This window comes from Pempheris klunzingeri, chromosome 2 (assembly GCF_042242105.1).
Source record: "Pempheris klunzingeri isolate RE-2024b chromosome 2, fPemKlu1.hap1, whole genome shotgun sequence".
NCBI lineage: Eukaryota > Metazoa > Chordata > Actinopteri > Acropomatiformes > Pempheridae > Pempheris > Pempheris klunzingeri.
This window is the reverse complement of record NC_092013.1, coordinates 6,354,939-6,376,065: the sequence shown is the minus strand read 5'-3', so window position 1 is coordinate 6,376,065 and position 21,127 is coordinate 6,354,939. Positions and strand designations below refer to the sequence as shown.

General features: G+C 44.1%; 1 protein-coding gene across 1 annotated transcript; it reads right to left on the bottom strand.

Moving 5' to 3' along the window:
* Window positions 1-140: 140 nt before the first annotated feature.
* tnks1bp1 (tankyrase 1 binding protein 1) lies at window positions 141-20,393 on the bottom strand. Its single transcript, XM_070838782.1, has 10 exons — window positions 20,246-20,393; window positions 16,106-17,119; window positions 12,059-14,774; window positions 4,119-4,231; window positions 3,352-3,454; window positions 3,004-3,148; window positions 2,676-2,812; window positions 2,373-2,560; window positions 2,168-2,253; window positions 141-1,085 (listed from the first exon to the last, which is right to left on the bottom strand). Exons 2-9 carry the CDS (start codon window positions 17,107-17,109, stop codon window positions 2,178-2,180), a joined length of 4,482 nt encoding a protein of 1,493 aa, XP_070694883.1. The 5' UTR covers window positions 17,110-17,119; window positions 20,246-20,393; the 3' UTR covers window positions 141-1,085; window positions 2,168-2,177.
* Window positions 20,394-21,127: the final 734 nt, after the last annotated feature.

Here is a 21,127-nt window from a genome sequence, read left to right as displayed (position 1 = left end):
TAAAGCAGGAAGAGACTGTGTTGCAAATATTTTCAAATTGGATCTTGAAACTGACATGTGGGCGCACGCTTCCTCATGCTCCACTGCTGCCTCCCTTTTGCACTATGGAGCATGTTTCCCATCAAAAACACACCCTCGAATGCATTTCATAGAAAAAGTTTTAATAAAATTCCCTCAATTTCCTCTTATCATACAGTATGTTGATCATGAATGATTACAGCATTGACGACAATGTCGTTCTTTGACATTAAAAAGACACACAAATAATAGACTAGATGAATGAAGATTTTACAAAACATATTTTCTGATTCTGTTATAAAACGTGACAGAGGTTTCCTCCCAGCTCCCCGTTGATGTTCTGATCAGCCATTGGCCCTTTTGCTAAAACCAGGAAGCACAAGTTTAAGTAAGAGGAGCATTACTTTAAAGAGAAAACAGACATTCATGATGTGATAAAAAGAAACATTCCCCTTGACCATGTTATTACAGTTAGGCACTTGATGATTCTATTAGATGTGTGGACGGTAATTTGTTGTAATCTTTTTCTTAAAGTGCTTAAAGGTTTTCTTGAGACAATCTGTGATGGGAAAGATAAAGGTAAATTGTACAATTTAGACTAAAAACACACAAGGTGCAATCCATTATTCATATTCAGAATTTTCTGTGCATATGTGTGTGTGTGTGTGTGTGTGTGTGTGTGTGTGAAGGTAGAAACCCTGCTGAAGGCCTAGTGTTGTCAGTCCCTGTCAGTATATGATGGACTTGCACATTCAAACAATGAGACAGTCCATGGCTTACATTGGGGCATTCCCCGTCCACCGAGCCTCTGTACATCGGTGGATAAAACATGTACTTGGCATCACAGTCTTGGCTCATAGCCTTGGCACCATATTTCATTTACACAACAGAAAAAGTTCTTGATGGCCTCTGTGTTCAGCAAAAGCCTGATTTCCCCTCCTGCATAGCTCAGTAAACGTCCAAAATAAGGCACTCAAAAGTACAAAATGGAGCAATCATGGCGAGACGCCTGTCAGCAACAGACGAGGTCGATTGATTCTTTATGAACAACAACGGCCCAGCGTCTCCTAAAGAGAACAGAAATCAGAAAAGAGACACAGAGTGAGTTTCCAAATCACAGACTACTTGAGACACCAGCTTTACATAATACATTCAGCATGTAACACATATCATTTGTTGGATGGTTTAACTTTAAGCGCTCTACACTGCCACGAGTGCATTCGTTTTTAGTGCACTCAAAGTGGCACTCAAATCCATAACCCTGTTACATGAACCTTTTCATGTCCGTCTCTCTTAGCTATATGTACAAATAAGAGGAGAATATAACTGTAAAAGAGCACCGAGCAGATGAAACAGCAGCCAGGTACAATGAGGATGTCTTCACCCTCAGCACAATTTTGATCATGAAATGAGAAAGCTTTGCAGAGATGTGGCCCACTTCCTGTTTTAGTCTTTGCTGTCAGTTTAGTCACAGTCTCCTTTAAATAAGTCTGCCTGACAGCATTGCTGGGATGATCAGACCATTCGCTTTCTATTATCACAAACCTATTCAGCTGTCCTACATTATGACTCACACTCACAAATTAGTCCGTTTAAATAATGTCTTAACTCCCGCAGTAATTCCGGTTATATGCCAAATGTCAAAAATGTCAAAATGTTCACGCTCAATGCTCGTCTAGGGCTGATCCTCTTTGGTCCCATAATGCTCTGCATATTACAGGCAATTCATGGGTTATGAAAGCTCTAATGTGTGTGCCTGTTTTAAATATCAGAATCAAAAATTCTGTTGCTGAGTTATCATCCAAAAGATGCTTTTTTATATATATATATGCACTGACCATTAGATACTTTGGTATGAAAAGAAGCTAAAATGTGCTTAAATGTCGTAAACAAACTCAGAAGGCAGGTAAAACAAGACAGAAAGAGGAGGTATTTTTATACATGAGAAAGTTTTAGGAGTCATTATAGCAAACGTTGCAATAATGACCGGCTTGCTGTACGTTACCCTGACATATTCGTCACAAGGCAGCAACAGAACTCTTTCTCTCTATATTAAAATAAATTCTGTTTATCACAAGTTTTTTTTAAATGTTCATTTTATTCTGCAGCGTAGAACGTGTGTTATTTTGACCTCATCCATATTACTCACCTGTGTGTGGCTAAGCCTCGCCGTCGTGCTGACTCAGACGCTTCTTAGACTTCAGCTCTTTCAGCCAAGCCGGAGAGGAGGCGGCACTGAATGGCACACAGAGTCACAGTTCAGATGACTGTCATAATTAAAACGCATACCAAATTGTTAATAATTGTCTCGTCCTTTCTGGGATTTAATGCGTGCTGTCGCGCTCATTTCTTACCCTCTGTCTGTGCCGCCTAAGGGTGGCAGCACTCGTGCGGCCCCCGCAAGATGAGCAGCCGGGCGAGTGGAGCGGGGCAGTTGTGAGGGAGATGGTGCCACTTCCTCATTTTGACTTTCCTTCTCCCCTCTTCCCTTGTCTTCTTCTGCAACCTCTCCTCCTCCAACCGTTCTCCTTTTTATCTGAGCCTCAGGGAGCAAGTTAAGCACATTTTACTCAATTCAAATGCCACCCATTTGTTATATATATTAATAAATGTCATATATTATGAAAGGGTTATCCTTCCACTCTGGGAGAACTTACAATTAAGGCTGCAGGACTGAAACCAGGGAACATGGGGACTCTCTGAGAGGTGGGAGGAGGAGAACAGACTACCTTCGGTTTAGGCTGCTCCTCCTCTGAGTCTGACTCCCTTTGCTTAGAAGGAGCCTCCTTATCAGCTAGAAAATACAGCGTTAAACAAATCAATCAGAACCTGCAGTGAATCAACATTTCTGGACTGCTTTTTCTCAAGTAACAGATGTATTTGATGGACACATTAAAACAAACAAAATCAAACAAAGCTCCAGTCCTCTCTGTAGATCTGATAACATGACAGATGCTGTAATAACATCATGGATGCAGTGTTAACCTGTAGAGTCACAGGTCCTCCAGTCCGGGCTTTCTGTCGGAGACAAACCTCCACGGAGCAAGCGTGACGGACGTGATCGATTTCGCCTCTTGCCCAGGTCCGCCTTCGATCTCTGTGCGCTGGTGTCGAGGAGAGGAGCGGAGCTCTGCGCACAGACACAAACAGTGAATCTAGCAAGCAACTAATAAAATATGCTGCACTCACAGCTGCGTGTTAAGGGGTCATAAAACAACGGCAGTGCAGATACAAGTGCATACTGTCCCAGGCAGGTATGCAAAATAACAACCATCACACGGACATCAGCTGCAGTCACGAAGATGGGCTGATTAGAAAGAAAGAATCACCAACCTCTGGAAACGCAGGCAGCTCTGCCTCTCTGGGAAAATCAGTAACATCAGTGTCTTCAGAGGAGACTTCAGGAACTTGGTCAGGGACAGGGACGGGCTTTGGACTGAGGAGAAAGAAAAACTATTCAAAAGAGTGAAATGCGAATGCAAAAGTTGCTGATTAGGTGCTTTCAGTTCAGCTTCAGGAGTAATTTTAGTCCAATTTCCCAAAGCTCCGCTCTTCTGAGTTTCTGTGTTGTACTGTATTATCCACAAGGGGGCACAGGGAGCTCAGCTCTCAAAGTACTTGGTATCACACTTGTGTGAGCAGATACATGCTGTCACAGGATTAAGCTGTGTTTAGAAAACAGTAAAACACTTAACTAGTGTCTGAAATCAATATCACACATGGGGTTAAAGTAATTTAGGTTTCAGTCGCACTGGGTTATCGTTTGCTTCTCTACATGCTCCACTGATCATTCTCAGAAACCAGAGCTACACTTGTTCCTTCAAACTGCACCTTTGAGCTACTTACTTTAAGACGTCAATGTCAAATAGCTATAGGGCTTCTATTTGCAGGCGTGAACAGTTTGAATCACATCAGCTCAATGCGAAGCTACACCTTCAGCACAAGACACAGAGAATGACACTTAAACCTGCCTGGTCCTGTCTGTCTATGTCGGCCTTAGTTGAAGGAAATGAAGCCACGTAAACACACAGCACGGATGTCCATCTGCGGCTGACAGTGCGCGAGGTTTGTGTTGTGTTACAGAGGAAGCTCTCTCCTACCTGTCCATTTCAGATGTCTGTTTGTTGGCCTCATTCTGCTGGTCTGGCTCGTTGTCTATCAAAGCAGCAGTGTCTCTGTCTTCACCGTTTGTGCCATAACTGTTAACCTGTGCCTGAGAGACAGGAAGAAAGAAAACATATTAAAGGGAGTGTTTGATATTGTGGAATAAACTGTATTTTGCTAAACTCAGTTTCATTTTAAGCATGTGCAAATATCTACCAGTAACACCCATCTCTACGCCGGATCGACTGCTTTATCGTATAAATCAAATAACGAGTGAATGTTCTTTTGATCTGTGAATCTGCACATTAAAACTTCTCACTATGGAGCTGAGGCATGGAGAAAATGGACCGTGTGCTGAGCCAAGATCACTAACTACAGAGGGAGAGAGGACTAAGGACCAGCCAAGCATGCATCTTTTAATGAGCCGGTCACAGAGGCTGGGCTGTCCTCAATAAACACCATGAAGCATGTGTACGCACGCACACGCACTGGCATACACACCTATGCGCCTACACGCAAACACACTCATGCTGTCACGCCCGCATGCTGGAATGCATGGGTGCACACACACACACACACACACACACACATGCTCCAAACAAAAGCAACTACTGTGCACTTCCTCACAAACATTCCTTTAAGCTCACTTTGTGAAAGGGGCACATCCCAATGTTTTTGTGCTGTCTGATATTATCACCTGGATACAAAACAACAGTGGAGTAAACACGCCTGACACTCACATCTCTTCTCCTTCATGAGGCCGTTTATTACTCAGGGCTCACGGCGCAGCTTCATTTGCACAAAGCCTGTTATCTGGCAACATCGCAGCATGAATGAATAGGCTTCTAGTGATTTTCCTACAACCACAGGCCGTGTTTAGTTGCAGAGAAAAACAAAGTCTGTTCTGACAGGGACTCAGTCTACAGTGGCACAGTTCCACCACTACCCATTTAGCCTGCACCTGAACCACCTCTAGCAGTTACGGAGCAACTTTTGCATTCATTTGGAGCAATGCTTCTGTTCACCTGACAAGTTCACTATTTTCTAACCTTTTAGCTCTGTTTTGGCCTCCACCAGCTCCTGAGAGAAATATTTGGCTCTTTAGCTGCTAAATGTTCCTAAACCTAAAATATATATGTACACACTCATTGTTAAGTCGTCTAATACAGTTTTCAATAAGAATATTTAGCCAAAAATAAACTAAGTTGATGAAAGTGAGACTGGGCCAAATGAGTAAAGTTGAGGGTTGTAAAACCAAAACAAGGAGCTAAAAGGTGCTAAAATGTTTTCTAAATTTGAGGAGAAATGTGTTTGTTCCTTGTAGCTTTGTCACTCTGAGAGGCAGGTTTCACATTACACATATTCATTTGAGTCATTGTTAATCTAAAAATATCTGTTAGTGCAGCTTTAATCTGCTCAAAGTGCAGAGGTACATGCACACTATGGACACTCTATCCAGACTTGCCGTTAGATTCCTAAGAAGTGAACATTTAGGACTGTTGTAAATCTATCAACCTCTATCTGTGCAGATGTAAACAGATACATAAATAAATCCACAACAAAAACAAAACCTACACCTCTAAGCTGCAATAAATCTGTCATGAACCTGCGGACATGTGAGTCTGCCAGCGCAGTATGCTCAGGGGGGCGGAAGATGTGCAAGTCAAGACAGAGTCGACTTTATTATAGTTCACCTCCATCACATTTTTTGGTCAGTGGAATGTGTGAGGGAGCTTGTTTGTGGTGTAGTGGAGACGACAACATCCCAAAGATGCCGCAAGAACAACCAGCGTTGTTTCCTCTGGGGGGCAATCCATGGTGAATTATCACAACTCCTCAAAAGTAATAATTACTTCAGTGTCTATGATGGTGGAACATTGTGTTTGCACTCTCTACTGCAGCGATTGCCCGCCTTTTTTGTCCGACGTACTCCCACTGATAAGATGAGCTCGAGTTCCCCTTCATCTACGCCACAACCATTATCGCATTACTTTCAGCTTTAAATGGCAACCATTTATCCGTTATATTTGCCTTGCTTAACTACTGGAGCCGTTTATTCATGGTTTTCTTTCCTCTCCTGCCTCTCCCTCTTGCCTGTACTCTTTCCTCCCCTTGATCCCTCTCTTCTCCCTCCTCATCCTCCCACTCCATGTTCCCTCTCTGTCTATCAAGGTTATTAATACTTGAATTAATAGTTATTTTTCAGTTACAGTGAGTAAGCACATTGCTGCAAACACAGAAGAGAGCGCGCAATTAACTGCAGTCACATTAGTCAGCCATAAAGTGTGCAGATAAGCTCAGGCTGCCGTAAAATAGTTACTGTGTCTTGTGTTCGCTGCCGCGGAAAAGAAATCAAGTCTGTGAAAAGCCTCCGATTGGATTAGACGACGGATTGTAAAATGTTTTGTTTTAGTTGAAAATGTTAGCAGCGGAAACACTGACAACAAACCGAGACTCTGATCCAGGCTGTCAACAGAACACTACCTCAAATAAAGGAAAGTGACAGATTATCAAATTAAAAGCCTGCAGGTTATTTTCGCCTTTTTCGATCTCTGTGTCTCCTGTGCACGTACGCCCAAACAGACGAACACAGACTCACTTTCACACTCACATGCAAGCAACACCCACAGTAAACACTTCAAAACTACCAAGACTGACTTCAGAATGTATATGTCTAAAAAGCTGCTTCCTGTATCGCACCCAAAGTTACATTTTTGTTTTTATCTCCAACGCAGATGATAAGATATACGACCGGGGAATAAAATATACAAAATGAGATATATGTATCTGCTACCATGCTGTTCTGCTTTTGGCAGCACATTTCCTGTAGAACAAAAGGCAGACTGAGATACAGAGGGCACAAAGACATAAAGAGCCACACTTGGATAAGCCTTGTCTAACTGTGTCACACTTTGTTAGAGTTGTCTGCTTTATCTCTGAAGCACACCACAGACACAGAGGGAAAGGGCATGCATGTTCTCTGATAAAACACTACATTTGGACAACTTTATCAGATATCCACGTCCTTCCTGAAACAGACGGCCACTGCCTGCTGCACTCCTTTTTACATTTGCATGGTTATCATCAGCTAACACATGGGTGTGGAAATATTAGACTAGGGAATGAGTATAGAGCCGCAGGTCTGAATTTGATGAACTCAGGCCTTTAAGGCTGCTGTGTTCATTTAACATTGCACCTTATGCCAATTAGTAAAACCTTCTAAGACTGTTTGTGTAATATCTGATTGTCATTAAACAGTTCTACTCGTTGCCATCTACTGGGTTACTGTGTCGGCTCTTACAGAGCAGGGTTCAGTGGCTCTCGTCTGCAGAGTCCGCCGACTTCTGACGGAGAGGCGACGCAGGGATCTCCTGCTACGTCTGGCGAAGCTACGCAGCGGTGAGATGGCTCTCTGAAGCCTTCCTCCTCCATCTTCGCCTTCCTCCTCCTTCTCCTCCTCCTCTTTCCCCTCCTCTTCCTCCTCCTGCGTCTCTCCTGTGGTGCCCCACACCAGCTCCAGAGCCCCCTGCAAGGAGCGTCGAACGTTGCCCACCCAGCCGGTCACCTGCAGCTGGGCGGCCGACAGTTTCCCTCCCAAGTACTGCATGGTTGAAAAGCTCAAACAGCTGGTCGTCCAGGCGCCAGCGTCACCATGGGAACAGGGTCACCGGAGAAACTGAAGTTCAGCTTTGTTAGAGATGAAGGGAGTCAATGGCTGAGTCAGAAAGCTGGGATTGTGATCTGACTTTCAGCCGTCATTTTCAGCAAGCAGAAGGTAACTGTCTTTCTGACGTCATACAAACCCGTCTTCTCTCTCTCCATATTTTTAAGCCTCAGGCCACACAAACAGTGAAACAGTCCATTATTTGCTGTCAGTCTAGAAGTAAATAGTCTGACCAGCCATGTGTTTGCACTGACATTATTCCACTATGATGGATGTGACCAGCAGCGTCCTGCAGACAGACTCTCCCATCATCACATCATCGTCCATTTAAATGACACTGACAGAAGCCCTTTGCCTCAACTTTGGAAGTAGAAAAACAGCAAAGACGCTTCCAGTCCTGCACACAACAGTTTTAACGATTACCTCCTTTGGTGTGCAGAGACTTGTGAGGCCTCTTTGCTTGTGTACCTACGTCCCAGCTCACATCACAACCTTATTTTCCAGTCAAGCCAAAAAAAAGAAGAAAAAAAAACAGCATGGGAAATATCAGCCAGTCCAAACATCCAAAGCCAGGTACAGAGAGGTAGATCACCCTTTTATCTCCTCTAGAGTGATTTCAGAGCACGTCAAAACAAAGCAGAGGTCTGTGCTCGGTTTTGGAAAATCCCCAAGGGAAGGAAGGTGCGGCAGGCTGGGCCAAGGTGCTTTCTGTACCTCCCTCCTCTGCTCTCTTCCCGAAGGTTAAATGCAGGCAAGTGAATGAACCAGATCTTTGTGAGAGGAGAACAGAGAACAGCAGAAAGCAGGAAGACTGAGAGAAAGTTTGAGCGACTGGGAGCACAAGACGACTGAAAGAATGGACAGTGAACATGTGAACTTTCTTGTTTGTGCTTTAGCCCATCCTCTTTTGTGTGTATGTGTGCCAGAAAGTGTGTGTGTGTGTGTGTGTGTGTGTGTGTGTGTGTGTGTGTGTGTGTGTGTGTGCGTGTTCAGGAGGGTGACGGGCTCTCTAAAAAAAAGGGGGTGGAGAGAGCGAGTAGAGAGACAGAGAAGGAGGGGCACCATGTATGGTCATTCTGACACGCTGCCCTGTTGACCACATCCAAAAGGGGGCATGATGACCACATAGCACCTGGGTTCTTCTCACCATGAGACCTGTCCATCCATCCATCTGTCCGACTGTTTGTCTGTCTACCTGAGAGCCAGTAGCCTGAGTGACGACGGACCGCACGGTTGGCTGCACAGCTTGTGTTTGCTCAGTAAACATTTTCAACATTCTGCTCTGTCAATATAAAAAGCTTCTCTCTGCCTCACAATAGTGCTGCTTCTGTGGATTTTGGATGATTCTTGCATTCTTTCATCTATCAAATTGTGCTATTCAATGTTATGGTGACCATACTGTGGCAGTGTAAGGTGCTCTACATGATATAAACTTGCTGGTTTCTGTGGTGCAGAATAAGGAAGTGTAGCTTTTTAAGAGCAGCAGTGCCACACAGTGGTGACACCAGGGCTGTGCCTGTCAAATGATAACCAGCAGAGCTCCAATACAGCCGACCTTAAGTGGATTTATGTACAATGCCCCTTTACGGTAGCTCTCTGTGGGCTGGTTTGTTTGCTAAAGCATGCACGCAACACACAGAGAGCCAACATCACAAAGACGAATGCGTACATGTACACACAGTTCAGGGCTTAAGAGTTCAGTATTTTCATTAACTGCGAAAATGTTGCATGTTCAAACAGGCGGTGAACCGATGCGTCTTGACTAGCGCGGCCCCGTCAGATGTTCATTCACTCTGATGTTCCCTAATTAGCTGCAACCACAACTCTTTTCTCCGTTCACCGTGTTTGTTTTTGCTGCCTTGTCTCACTCCACCGTGTCATTTCTGTTGAAAGATGCTCATTTAGGCGTATAATCTCCTTGACTTTGCACTTTAAATTGTCTGTCGGATTTTTTTGGCATGTACGTTTTCAGATTACAAGTAATTTTCCTTGATATAATGGTGCACAATCAAGAAATACATGATATAAAAATATGAAATAGAGATATTTACAATACAGAAGATTAGAGAACACACAATCAAATCTGCGTATACCTCTATACTCTATACCTGTACAGTATATAACTATATAAATGTACACTCTATCTTTTAGGCTGTAATCTTTGGTCAGTCAACTATAACAAGGCAAACACTGCTAAGGTGCCTTGAGTTTCTCAGCAGCATTAGCCGACTGTCACACTCCCAGCTCGTCAGGACTACTTCTTTCACACACAAGTGCAGCGAAGACGTATATTTGTGGGTTGACCCAGAAATAAGCTCAGACATGGTTTGTTTGGCTGCAGCTGAACTACAGCTTCAGTGGGCCTTTAAAGGTGCATCAACTCAAGCAGAAAATAGACTTTGTGTTAGAAGCAGCCTTTATATATTTATGAGTCTTATCATATGCAACACTACTAAAAAGTACATAGTGTCTAAAGATAAAAGATAAATAAAATGGCCAAAGTTTTCACTCCCTGGCACTTAAAGGTTCTTTAAAGGTGTACAGAAATTTAACAAACTATCATTTTATTTCATTAATGTTCCTAAATTGGCTAAAGGTTTAACTCTGTCTAAATGAGATATAACATATTAAGTTAGTTTGAAAAAAGAAATCAATCTATTACTACTATTAGTAATTATTAAATTTGAAGCCTATTATTATTATCGTTCACATATTCATTATTAGTCATATTCCTCTTATAATTAATAGAGTTACTATTGTTATTATAGTTGTTGCTTGCTGTGCATCTCTTAATTAAAGAGTTTGGTCTCAGCCTTCTCTCTCTTCTCTGAAAAGTGTCTTGAGATATCGTTTGTGTTGAATTGGGGTTATATAAAGAAAGACTTATTGATTGAATCTTTCAGGTCGATCTCTGTAGAGATCATTTCTGTAATGTTGTCAAACACAAATAACAATCTGAGCCTGTCAACAAGCACTTTCAGTGAACATACTTTGATTGGCGCAATTGCCCCCAAGGATTATATTACAGCTATTGTAGCAGCCCATTTCACGGCTGCTGGCTGAGGCGATCTGCTGGATCAATCCAAGACTGGGAAACGGTTGATAAAGTTATACTGTGACATAAAAGTGTGACATAAAACTGTTTTACACTCGGCTTAGCCACAGACTTTGAATCTATCATTTTAGCAAAGCCCCATTCAAATCGTATTATCTTTTTTATGTGGGAGCTTTGGCTCAAAACTGAACCACTCAAATACAAATTGGTTACGTACTCAACTTGCACCCTTGTGTATTCAGTGCATAACAGGAAGAATCCTCCCACAGGTGCAAATTTCTGGAGTGACTTTGCAATTCCCTGTAATACCTCTAGTGCTATTAGGCAACATTTCTCTGTGCAAAGACTCACCCACAGCTGCTGGAGATAACCCATCCAAGACGCCCATGTGAAATAATCCATCCCTCCCTCACGCGGAAATCTTTTTTCAAACTGCCTTGGTCTTTGAGAACAAATGTTTTCTTCGCGTAAAAAAATAAGACCAAAGTGAAAGTATCTGACAGACGATTGTGGGGCAGATGCAGAGGATGTCATAACCTCACTTCCTGTTAGACGTCTTACAGTTACAACCACACATTCGCTACCAGGAAGTAGAGTCTGATATATTCAGAAAATTCATCAAAACTAAGACTAAAGCAACTGAATGTCCTGGACGACCTGGACGACTTTTGAGAGAAACTAAATATGCATGGAAAAGACATTCAGTCTTACTTTTTCTCACCCTCTACATGTATCATCGTCAGGGGTAGAAATTTGAGAGCAGGAACTGAGAACCAGGTTGTTGTTTGAGTCAACACTTATCTTTCTCTAACACTCTGTACGCTCTTGTTATTGTAAGAAATAGGCGGATAACACAAATGAGCCATGGCACACGCATACGTGTAGATGTAGATTTCAGGCCACGCTTGGTTCATTACACTGTGTCACAACTACACACACAAACACACACGCTTAACAAGCTGTGACTGAATCAGGCTGAAGCAAGTATGACAAGGTGTTTTTTCGTCATGCTTCAGGAATGGCTGTGTGTTGAGGTGTGTGTGTGTGTGTGTGTGTGTGTGTGTGAATGGCAGGCGGATGTGATTCAGTGGTGAAACAACCACGGTTACAAGCACACTCCTGTCTCTGCTCTGAACCTCACCCTCATCGACCAAATAACCCTCTCATATAACCAAGCTGCTGCTCGCAAAAAACAAAATCCATCACGCTGCATTTACCTCCTGCTTCTCCGCCTCTTCCGCTTCGTCCCGCCGTGTCTCCTCCTCTTCCTCCATCACCGTCTCCGTCCCCTTCTCCTCGTCCTCCACCTCCATGGAGATCAGCCGTTCCACCTCAGGCCTCTGCTCCTCTTCCTCTTCCTCTGGACTTTCCTGGGTTGTTGTTGGCTCCGGGCTGCCTGGTTTTTCCACCCGCTCGGGCACTTTCTTTTCCCGAGGGCTGACGTCCAGGGGCACCAGCATTTCCTCTTCCTCGTCACCCGTGGGGACGGCCTCCCAACTCTGGATGAGCAGAGGGCTGGTTTCTACTTTAGCCTGTGCGCCCCATCTCTTTGGCTTGACGGAAAAATCCTCAAAATCCACGTCGATCAGAGACGGCCTGACGGAGAAGTCATCAAAAACAAGTTCGCTTTGACTGTGTGTGGGCTCACAGGTTTTTACTGGGGGGGATCGTGGTGATTCTGATTTCTGAGGCACATCTTCAGAGTCGAAGCTGATTAAGTTCTTCTCTGCCTCGTCCGAAGCTGCTCTCTCTCCTCCCCTGTCGCTCAGCTCATCCTTTCCTCTCTCCTCCTCCATTCTTAGCCTTTCCTCCAGCTCTCGTGCTCCCTTTCTCTCCAGCTCCTCTGCACTTTCTTTCTCTATCTCTCTTTTCCTCTCCTCCTCCCTCTGCTTCTCCACTTCCACTCGCCTCATCCTCTCCATCTCTTCGTCCTTCTCTCGCTGCTCTGTCAGCCTCTTTTGCCTCTCCCTCTCTCTTCCCTCAGCCTCCTCTCTTAATCTTTCTTTCTCCATCTCCTCTTCCCTGAGTCTCTCCTCTTTCTGTCTCACCCTCTCCCTGTCCTCCTCCTCCTTTCGCTGCCGCATCAACTCCAACTCTTTCTCTCTTTCCCTCTCCTCCTTCCTCTGTCTCTCCATCTCCTCCTCCTCCTTCAGCCTCTCTCTTTCCTTTTCCTCCTTCCTCTGTCTCTCCATCTCCTCCTCCTTCTTCAGCCTCTCTCTCTCCCTTTCCTCCTTCCTCTGTCTCTCCATCTCCTCCTCCTCCTTCAGCCTCTCTCTTTCCTTTTCCTCCTTCCTCTGTCTCTCCATCTCCTCCTCCTTCTTCAGCCTCTCTCTTTCCTTTTCCTCCTTCCTCTGTCTCTCCATCTCCTCCTCCTTCTTCAGCCGTTCTCTTTCCTTTTCCTCCTTCCTCTGTCTCTCCATCTCCTCCTCCTTCTTCAGCCTCTCTCTCTCCCTCTCCTCCTTCCTCTGTCTCTCCATCTCCTCCTCCTTCAGCCTCTCTCTTTCCTTTTCCTCCTTCCTCTGTCTCTCCATCTCCTCCTCCTTCTTCAGCCTCTCTCTCTCCCTCTCCTCCTTCCTCTGTCTCTCCATCTCCTCCTCCTTCAGCCTCTCTCTTTCCTTTTCCTCCTTCCTCTGTCTCTCCATCTCCTCCTCCTTCTTCAGCCTCTCTCTTTCCTTTTCCTCTTTCCTCTGTCTCTCCATCTCCTCCTCCTTCTTCAGCCTCTCTCTTTCCCTCTCCTCCTTCCTCTGTCTCTCCATCTCCTCCTCCTTCTTCAGCCTCTCTCTTTCCCTTTCCTCCTTCCTCTGTCTCTCCATCTCCTCCTCCTTCTTCAGCCTCTCTCTTTCCTTTTCCTCCTTCCTCTGTCTCTCCATCTCCTCCTCCTTCTTCAGCCTCTCTCTCTCCCTTTCCTCCTTCCTCTGTCTCTCCATCTCCTCCTCCTTCTTCAGCCTCTCTCTCTCCCTTTCCTCTTTCCTCTGTCTCTCCATCTCCTCCTCCTTCTTCAGCCTCTCTCTTTCCTTTTCCTCCTTCCTCTGTCTCTCCATCTCCTCCTCCTTCTTCAGCCTCTCTCTCTCCCTTTCCTCCTTCCTCTGTCTCTCCATCTCCTCCTCCTCCTTCAGCCTCTCTCTTTCCTTTTCCTCCTTCCTCTGTCTCTCCATCTCCTCCTCCTCCTTCAGCCTCTCTCTTTCCTTTTCCTCCTTCCTCTGTCTCTCCATCTCCTCCTCCTTCAGCCTCTCTCTTTCCCTCTCCTCCTCTTCCCTCTGCCTCACCCTTTCTTTCTCCTTTTCTTCTTCTTCTTTTCGTTTGTGCTCCTCTTCTAAATTAAGTCTTGCCTGTTCAAACTCTTCTGCTCTCCGTCTTTTTTCAAACTCCAGATGTTTCAGTCGTTCCTCTTCTTTCGCAGCATCCTCCTCCTTCTGAAGAGCTCCCACTCTTCTAAAGACAGGCACCGAAACAGGGACGTCCTCCTCAGCTTCATCCTCATCTTTTTCTTCTTCTTCTTCTGTGCTGGAATCGGACGCTGAGCCCAGGATCAGTGGAGGTCCGCCATCATCTCTCTCCACGACTCCGAAGTGAACCGAGCGGCGTTTGACGCTGTTCCTCTTCAGAGCGTGCTCAGCACTTTCACCTGCAGCTGAGTCTCCCTCATCTGGAGCGGAGTGGCTTGTAGAAGAGCTGCGGCCGCGTAGTCGGACATCATCCTCTGTTGATTTGTCAGGCGTTTGTTCTCCAGATGTCTCTCTAGAGCTTCCCGATGACTTATCTACAGAAGGAGCATCTTTAGACGTTTCCATTTGGGTCTCAGTGGGTTGTTCAGCAGGTGAGACCTTTGAAGGAAGATCGGCCGTCTGACTGGATGAAATCGCAGGTGGAGGAGGTTCAACAGGAGGCATTTTGGGTGTTTTCTCTGCTGTTGGAGCAGTTGTTGGCTCAAAGCTGTGGAAGAGAGGAAAATAAGTTTAATGATCATGCTTGCTTAAAAAGAATTGTCAACAGCTCAGGTCACTCTAATACATACAAGTACACGTGATCACAAAAAGTTTATGTTAAATAAATAATTTGGGAAATAAATGCTTTGATTTCTTACTGAGAGTTAGATGATATGATAACACTCTTATAAATACGAAGCTGCGGCCAGCATATGGTTAGCTTAGCTTAGCATACAGACTGGAAACAGGGGGAAACACTTAGCCTGAATCTAAGAAATCTGATTTGAGTAATTCATATGATATATGTTGTGTTTGCCTAATCTATGTAAAAAATGTAATGTACAAGTTGTAGTTTTATGAGCACACTGGAACTTCTTGGTCTGGCGCTGTGACTTCAAGATGATCAGCAGATGTTTTAGAGACTTTGGACAAAGTCAGTCTTTATGCTAAGCTAAGCTAATCGCCTGCTGACCCTAGTTTCAGAAATACTTTATGTATCTACGTGGGGAAATCACTCATCTAACTCTTGGCAAGAAAGTGAATTATCAGCATAAACGTTGAATTATTCCTTTAAAGGTTTAGTCACCCATTTTAAAAACAAAACACCTCCTTTCACTTATCTTTAGGTGTATCTTGCTATTCAGATTGTTTTGGTTTTATTTGCCAGGTTTTGAGAAATTCATCTCTAAGATTTCAGCCTCTATGTAAACACAGCAGAGGTGGATTTAATTTGTGGAGCTCAGAGCGCTGACAGTTTACTGTTTAAAAACTTCAACAGCAACTTCGCTTTTCAGAAACAGAGTCTTTGTTACTCTGGGTAATCCACAAAGCACACTGCTAACAGCTTTCGTAAGAACTACCAATTAAAACGGCTGACAGTGAAATCTGTGTCAAGGCTAAGAGGACATCTCGCCGTTGAATCTCTTAAATGTCATTTTCACTGTGGGCCTAGTTTGCACTCTTATCTAAACGTGGTTGTTTGAGGCCATAAATCTGGCCACAATCTTATTCAGTTACCACGCCCCTAGTATGTCCACACAAGGTGCCTGCCTCAACACTTCTGGACTTGCACACCTCTTACCGTGATGTTTTCACAGACTCCTTAATCTCTCTGATGCAACCGAAAGAAAAAAGGAACATAAACACGTACCCTGCAGAGTGAATTCTATATACACCAATGAAGCACCAGCCATATCCAGGGAATATTCATATTAAGGAGATAAAAATACATTAAAAGTCTTAAGTGTGGACTTGACAAAACTAAAATGAACTTCCTGCTTGAAAGAGAACGTTCTTTTCCTTTTACTCATGTCTTAACGCATCACCAAACACACTTACCTCTTAGAGCCAGTTCGGGGCACAACCTGAGGCTTCTTCTCAGTCTTCGGACCCTCGGAGCTCGTCTCCGTGGCCCAGTTTTTGATTTTCTCCTTCACGCCTCCTGTGCTGTTTACGATTTCTGGCTCGTCTCTCTTCGTCATGACCTCCGGCCTCGATGACGAGTCGAACAGAAGACTGATCCTGCGCTTTATGCTGCCTCCTCCACTGTATTCTGGCGTCAATCCACCTTTGTCAGTCTCTCTGTTTGACTGCTTAGATGCTGTCAGGCTCTGCTCTGGATCTGACGACTCTGCTTTGTTAATATTGTCCTTGCTGTTGGTTGTAGAGATGGGGATATTCGGCTCGGGGGGCAGAGTAAGGCCACCTGACTCAAACTTTGAAGTGAGCTCCATGGACAGGCGCTTCCTGGTGCTGCCCCATCGATACTTTTCATTGGCTCTGGAGGAGACGTCACTACCTGGTTCTTCAGGCTTCTGCGAAACAGAGGACTCAGTTTCCTCCTTCTTCTTTTCTCCGTCATTCTGTTCAGAGTTACTTACAATACCTGTGAATGGTTGGTGGTTTGTTTGGATGACATCGTCCTTCTGGCTCGGCTTGGCCTTGGGTGCCTCTTTGGGTGGAGCTGTCTTTGAGGGTGGAGCTGATTTTCCTACACCAGAATCAAGAGTATCTTCTCCATGTGGGCTTGCTTTACTTTCTTTGGTTGCTTTTGGTTGATCTTTGGCGGGCGCACTCACAGAGCTCGGCTTGGAGTCAGTGGTGGTGGGTTGCGGAGCAGGTGAGCTCAAAGCCGGTTTGGGGACACCTGAGGCCTCCGATTTTCCAGTCTGCTGTGTTGTTGTCTTAGAGGTAGCGGTGACCGTCTTTGGAGCATGGATGGAGCGAATGGTGGTATTCTTCTGCAGAGAGAAGGGCTTGGGAGTGAGCCGAGGTTTGGGGGCCAGAACTGGTTTGGGTTTTGAGGTGCCACCAGTCTGGGAAACCTCAATGGAGCTTTCCATAGCTGAGTTACTGAAAGAGGAGAGGAGAGGAGAGGAGAGGAGTTTACATACAGCAAACTACATATTCACATTGAAAAAACACTCTCGGTTGAGACACAGCCAGTTAATTATGTTGTTAAAGAAGACAGAAGTCTGGTTGGTCTAGATTTTTGAAAGCACATTACCTCTGCAGGGGCAAAGAGAAACTAATCAATTGTGCTGAACATACACAGGGAACTGTGAACATGATTCAGATCCTTTAGTGTGTGTAACAGGCTCCTTCTATCACTCTGTGGTAGCCAGTGTCTGTTCTTTGCTGTGGTGGGATGGAGGGGTGGCATCAAGGCGGGTGAGATCAGCAGACTAACAAGCTGGTTAAAAAGGCCTGTGTGGAGGGGCTGAAACTGGGCAGTCTGGAATTAGTGGAGAGAGGTAGCCGAAGGACAAGATCAAAGCCAAACTAGATAACCGATCTCACCCCCTCTAGGACGACCTGTGGGAGATGAGCAGGTCATTCAGCCACCGGATCATCTTACCAAACAGAGCATGTCAGGCGCTCATTTGTACCTGCTGCAGTCAGACTGTACAACAGCAGTGAACACACACACACACACACACACACACACACACACACACACACACACACACACACACAGGTCTGGGTCAGATCCACTTCTGTTTAAGACACTGGGACACTCACACCACTCTCATCAGCCGTTGTTTTTTGTTATATTATACTGTACTACATTTGAAACTCTATTCTGTGTATTAAATATTTTGTTCTATATACACACACACTGACAGATATATACTGTACATATTTATGTGTGTGTGTATGTCTTAAAAGTATTTAAGATAACAGATAAAACAGATAAAAGTTAAAATATAGATAAAATAAGGGATAAAACCACCATATAAAATAACAGATAAGTAAAAGATACATTTAAGAGATGAATATTTAAAAGAGGGCAGCGAATTGTTTTAGTTCCTCCAGTAAAGCTCATCCAAAGGGTCGGGGCCCAACTGTCACCCTCAGCCTTTAGCCTTGACCGGGGGAACGGCTAACAAGGCCTTATCAGACGGGCTGGTGAGTAACGAGTCATAAGCTCAGCCAGGTAACTCGCTGCCATAACGTGTGAGGCCTCAAAGTCAAGATTAAAACTCTAAAGCCAAGTGAGTGAGTGAAGGGAGGTTAAAATAGTGGTGAAATGAACACACATTGTTGAAAGTCTGGGGGCTGCATTGTATTCATGTCTTGGCCAAGGTGTGCAATTAGAATAATCCAAATGAGACGTGATAAAAGCAAAAGTAAAAGTAATAAAGATCTAATTCGCAAAAAAACCACAATTGTGCTTTTAAAAGGGGACAAAACTGAACATGGTTGCAGTCTAAAATAAAGCATTGCAAGTATTAATACACTAACTACATTAGTGTTTCTTGACTTTGTGGTTAATATTACGCACTAAGCAACACACCTTATTTCTGTTCTTGCGCTGCAGCAACAACAAAAGTTTCCCACTGGGGATCAATACAGGTTTATCTTCTCTAACATTTTTATCATCGAGCTCTGACCCGTCACTGCCATCGTTTCATCCTCGGGGGGGATAACTGTCATGTTGTAAGCAGCCTCTGAGACCTCATCTTGATTGATTGTCCAAAGCCTGACTTACAGTTACATAATCAATAGAGAGAAATCATACAGCTCCTCTATTGTCCAACCAGTAACAACTGTAAGGGTCAGTCTATGTTTTTATTATTAGTATTTACAATATTAGACCCTGTCAATAGTCTGTCCACCAAAGATCTTTGCACCCAACAAGTAAACAGCTGTTGTCATATGATTAGATGAAACTCAAATCTGATAATGTATTGATTATAAATAACAACTGTTATAAAACTTAACTATTTCAGTATTGCTAAACGATAATATTTACAGTGATAATAGTGTTAACAGTGGAAATAAAGGGAGCTGAGGTGCATGTATGAAGCCAAACTTCATATGAAAAACTAGGAAAAATAGGAATCAGAACAGGCAGGTGGGAAACATGTTGTCAGAGACTAAAGCAGGCAGGACGATGAGTCACCACACACATCAGCAAAGACACGATCACATCTCCAACTGAGCCGAAACCACTGAAAAATAAAACCAGCCGACACAAACTGTGACAGAAGCACGTCGATCACCACTAATAACCTTCACAAGAGAAAGGCCACGTTTACATTCACACAGCATGTGTGGTTGAATAAAAATAAGAAAAGACAAATGAGTGTGTAAAAGTTTCTAAATGTCTTATGCTGGATACCACAGGCATCTGGTTTGACCTGTAAGACTTTTGCACAAACCGGTAACTCCACGCCCCACAGACAGTCCAACACTGAGCAGCGTTTCTGTGTCAGGGAAATGTTCACTGTCACTCTCACGTTATCAACCTACAGCTGGTTTGTATAAACTGTTTTGATTCAGTCAGTGTGTGAACTTTTGGCATGTGATGCGCTGTGTGAGGACACAACACATCTGCATGCTGTTGTGTAATGGGACTCCTGAAGCCCTTTACACCACCAAGCAGTGAAATAATGTGTCCTATTTGTTTCCCCTCTTTTTCTCACAGTTGAATTCCTCAGAAACAAACACTGTCTGGATGAATAAGCTGCAGATGATGGATACTTTCTGTTGCTTATTCAAGCCACTCAGTAAAAACCATTCTCCAGCAGCACATAGCTTTTTTTTTTCTTTTTTTAGTTTCTTTAACTCTGATTTCCTTCAGTGCCAAGGCTGCTCTTTCATTTTGCTGTTATTTACCACTTGTGTGAGGGATGCTGCTGGAGGCTATCAGCTCAGTCTGGGCTTATTTCAGCCAAACATCGCGATGTTGTGACTTGTTGCACGACACTGAATGGTCACTTTAGGTGCATGTGTCACTGTTGAGTTGTTAATAAGTTACTAATAAACGCGTCAGTGCTGAACTGCCAGTCGTTGAACCGGCAGCGAGTCCTCTGCAGCTGGACACAGATAAATAACTATAACTGTACATTTAATCCAACTTAAACTGTCAGTGCTGTCATATAAGGTCACCCTACATATTCACAACACGCACAGAGATGCTGCACCTGTTATTAACATCTCTTTCTTTGACATAAGCAGCGTAAAGTGTTTTACCTCTCCGTCTTCAGGCCGTCATACAGGTGGAGGATTACAGGAAGGGAAGCAGGAAGAAATCACAAAAGAGAAGATCGTTCCTCAGTTTTCCGCGACCGTCTCTCCTGCTGCGCTGTTGTCACACTGCTTTTTCTTTTTTCTCCCCCTCAAGTCATTCACACTAATAGGACGTCAGGCTGCTCCTCCACCCAGCGGACTCTCCCTCCGCCCGCTCCGGGTACAGCCACCCCCATCCCGGGGATCAAGTTACCTGCATAGAGGCAGGATCCAACCGGAAGAGGCGTGTTCTTAACTTCAAAATAAAAGCGCGACAACTATCTAGCTCTTTCTTTACAGCGAAGCAGCCACTGGCAGTGAAAGTCTGTGTTCTCCAGCAATGTTAAATATAATATGTGTTAAATGATTGTCGCCTGATGCTTGTTGCAGGTCATATTATTTAACAATACTTTTGGTTGAAATAATTTATTTTTACCATTGCATGTCATTAATAATATCTGAAGGTTCAGAGTGAAGGATTTAGGGAGATCTATTGGCAAAGCTAGAATAAGGTGTCCTATGTGTTCAATACTGCATAATCACGTGTTGTTTTCGTTACCTTGCTTTATATCTACACAGGGAGCTGGTTCTCTTTCACCACCATGTTTCTACAGTAGCCCAGAAGAGACAAACAGGGGTGTCAGGGGTTAGCTGGCATATAATGAGCCAATCACAGCAACTCTGTACAAACAAGAGCTTCCAGGTCCAGTTTTTTAAAAATACTAACAAAAAAAGGGGGCGAGTGCTGACAGACAAACACATTTTTTGAAGGAACCCTTCAATCAAATATTTTTAGTAAGATGCAATGGTCAGTGTTTCGTATTTCATCCAAAATCATCTTCCAAA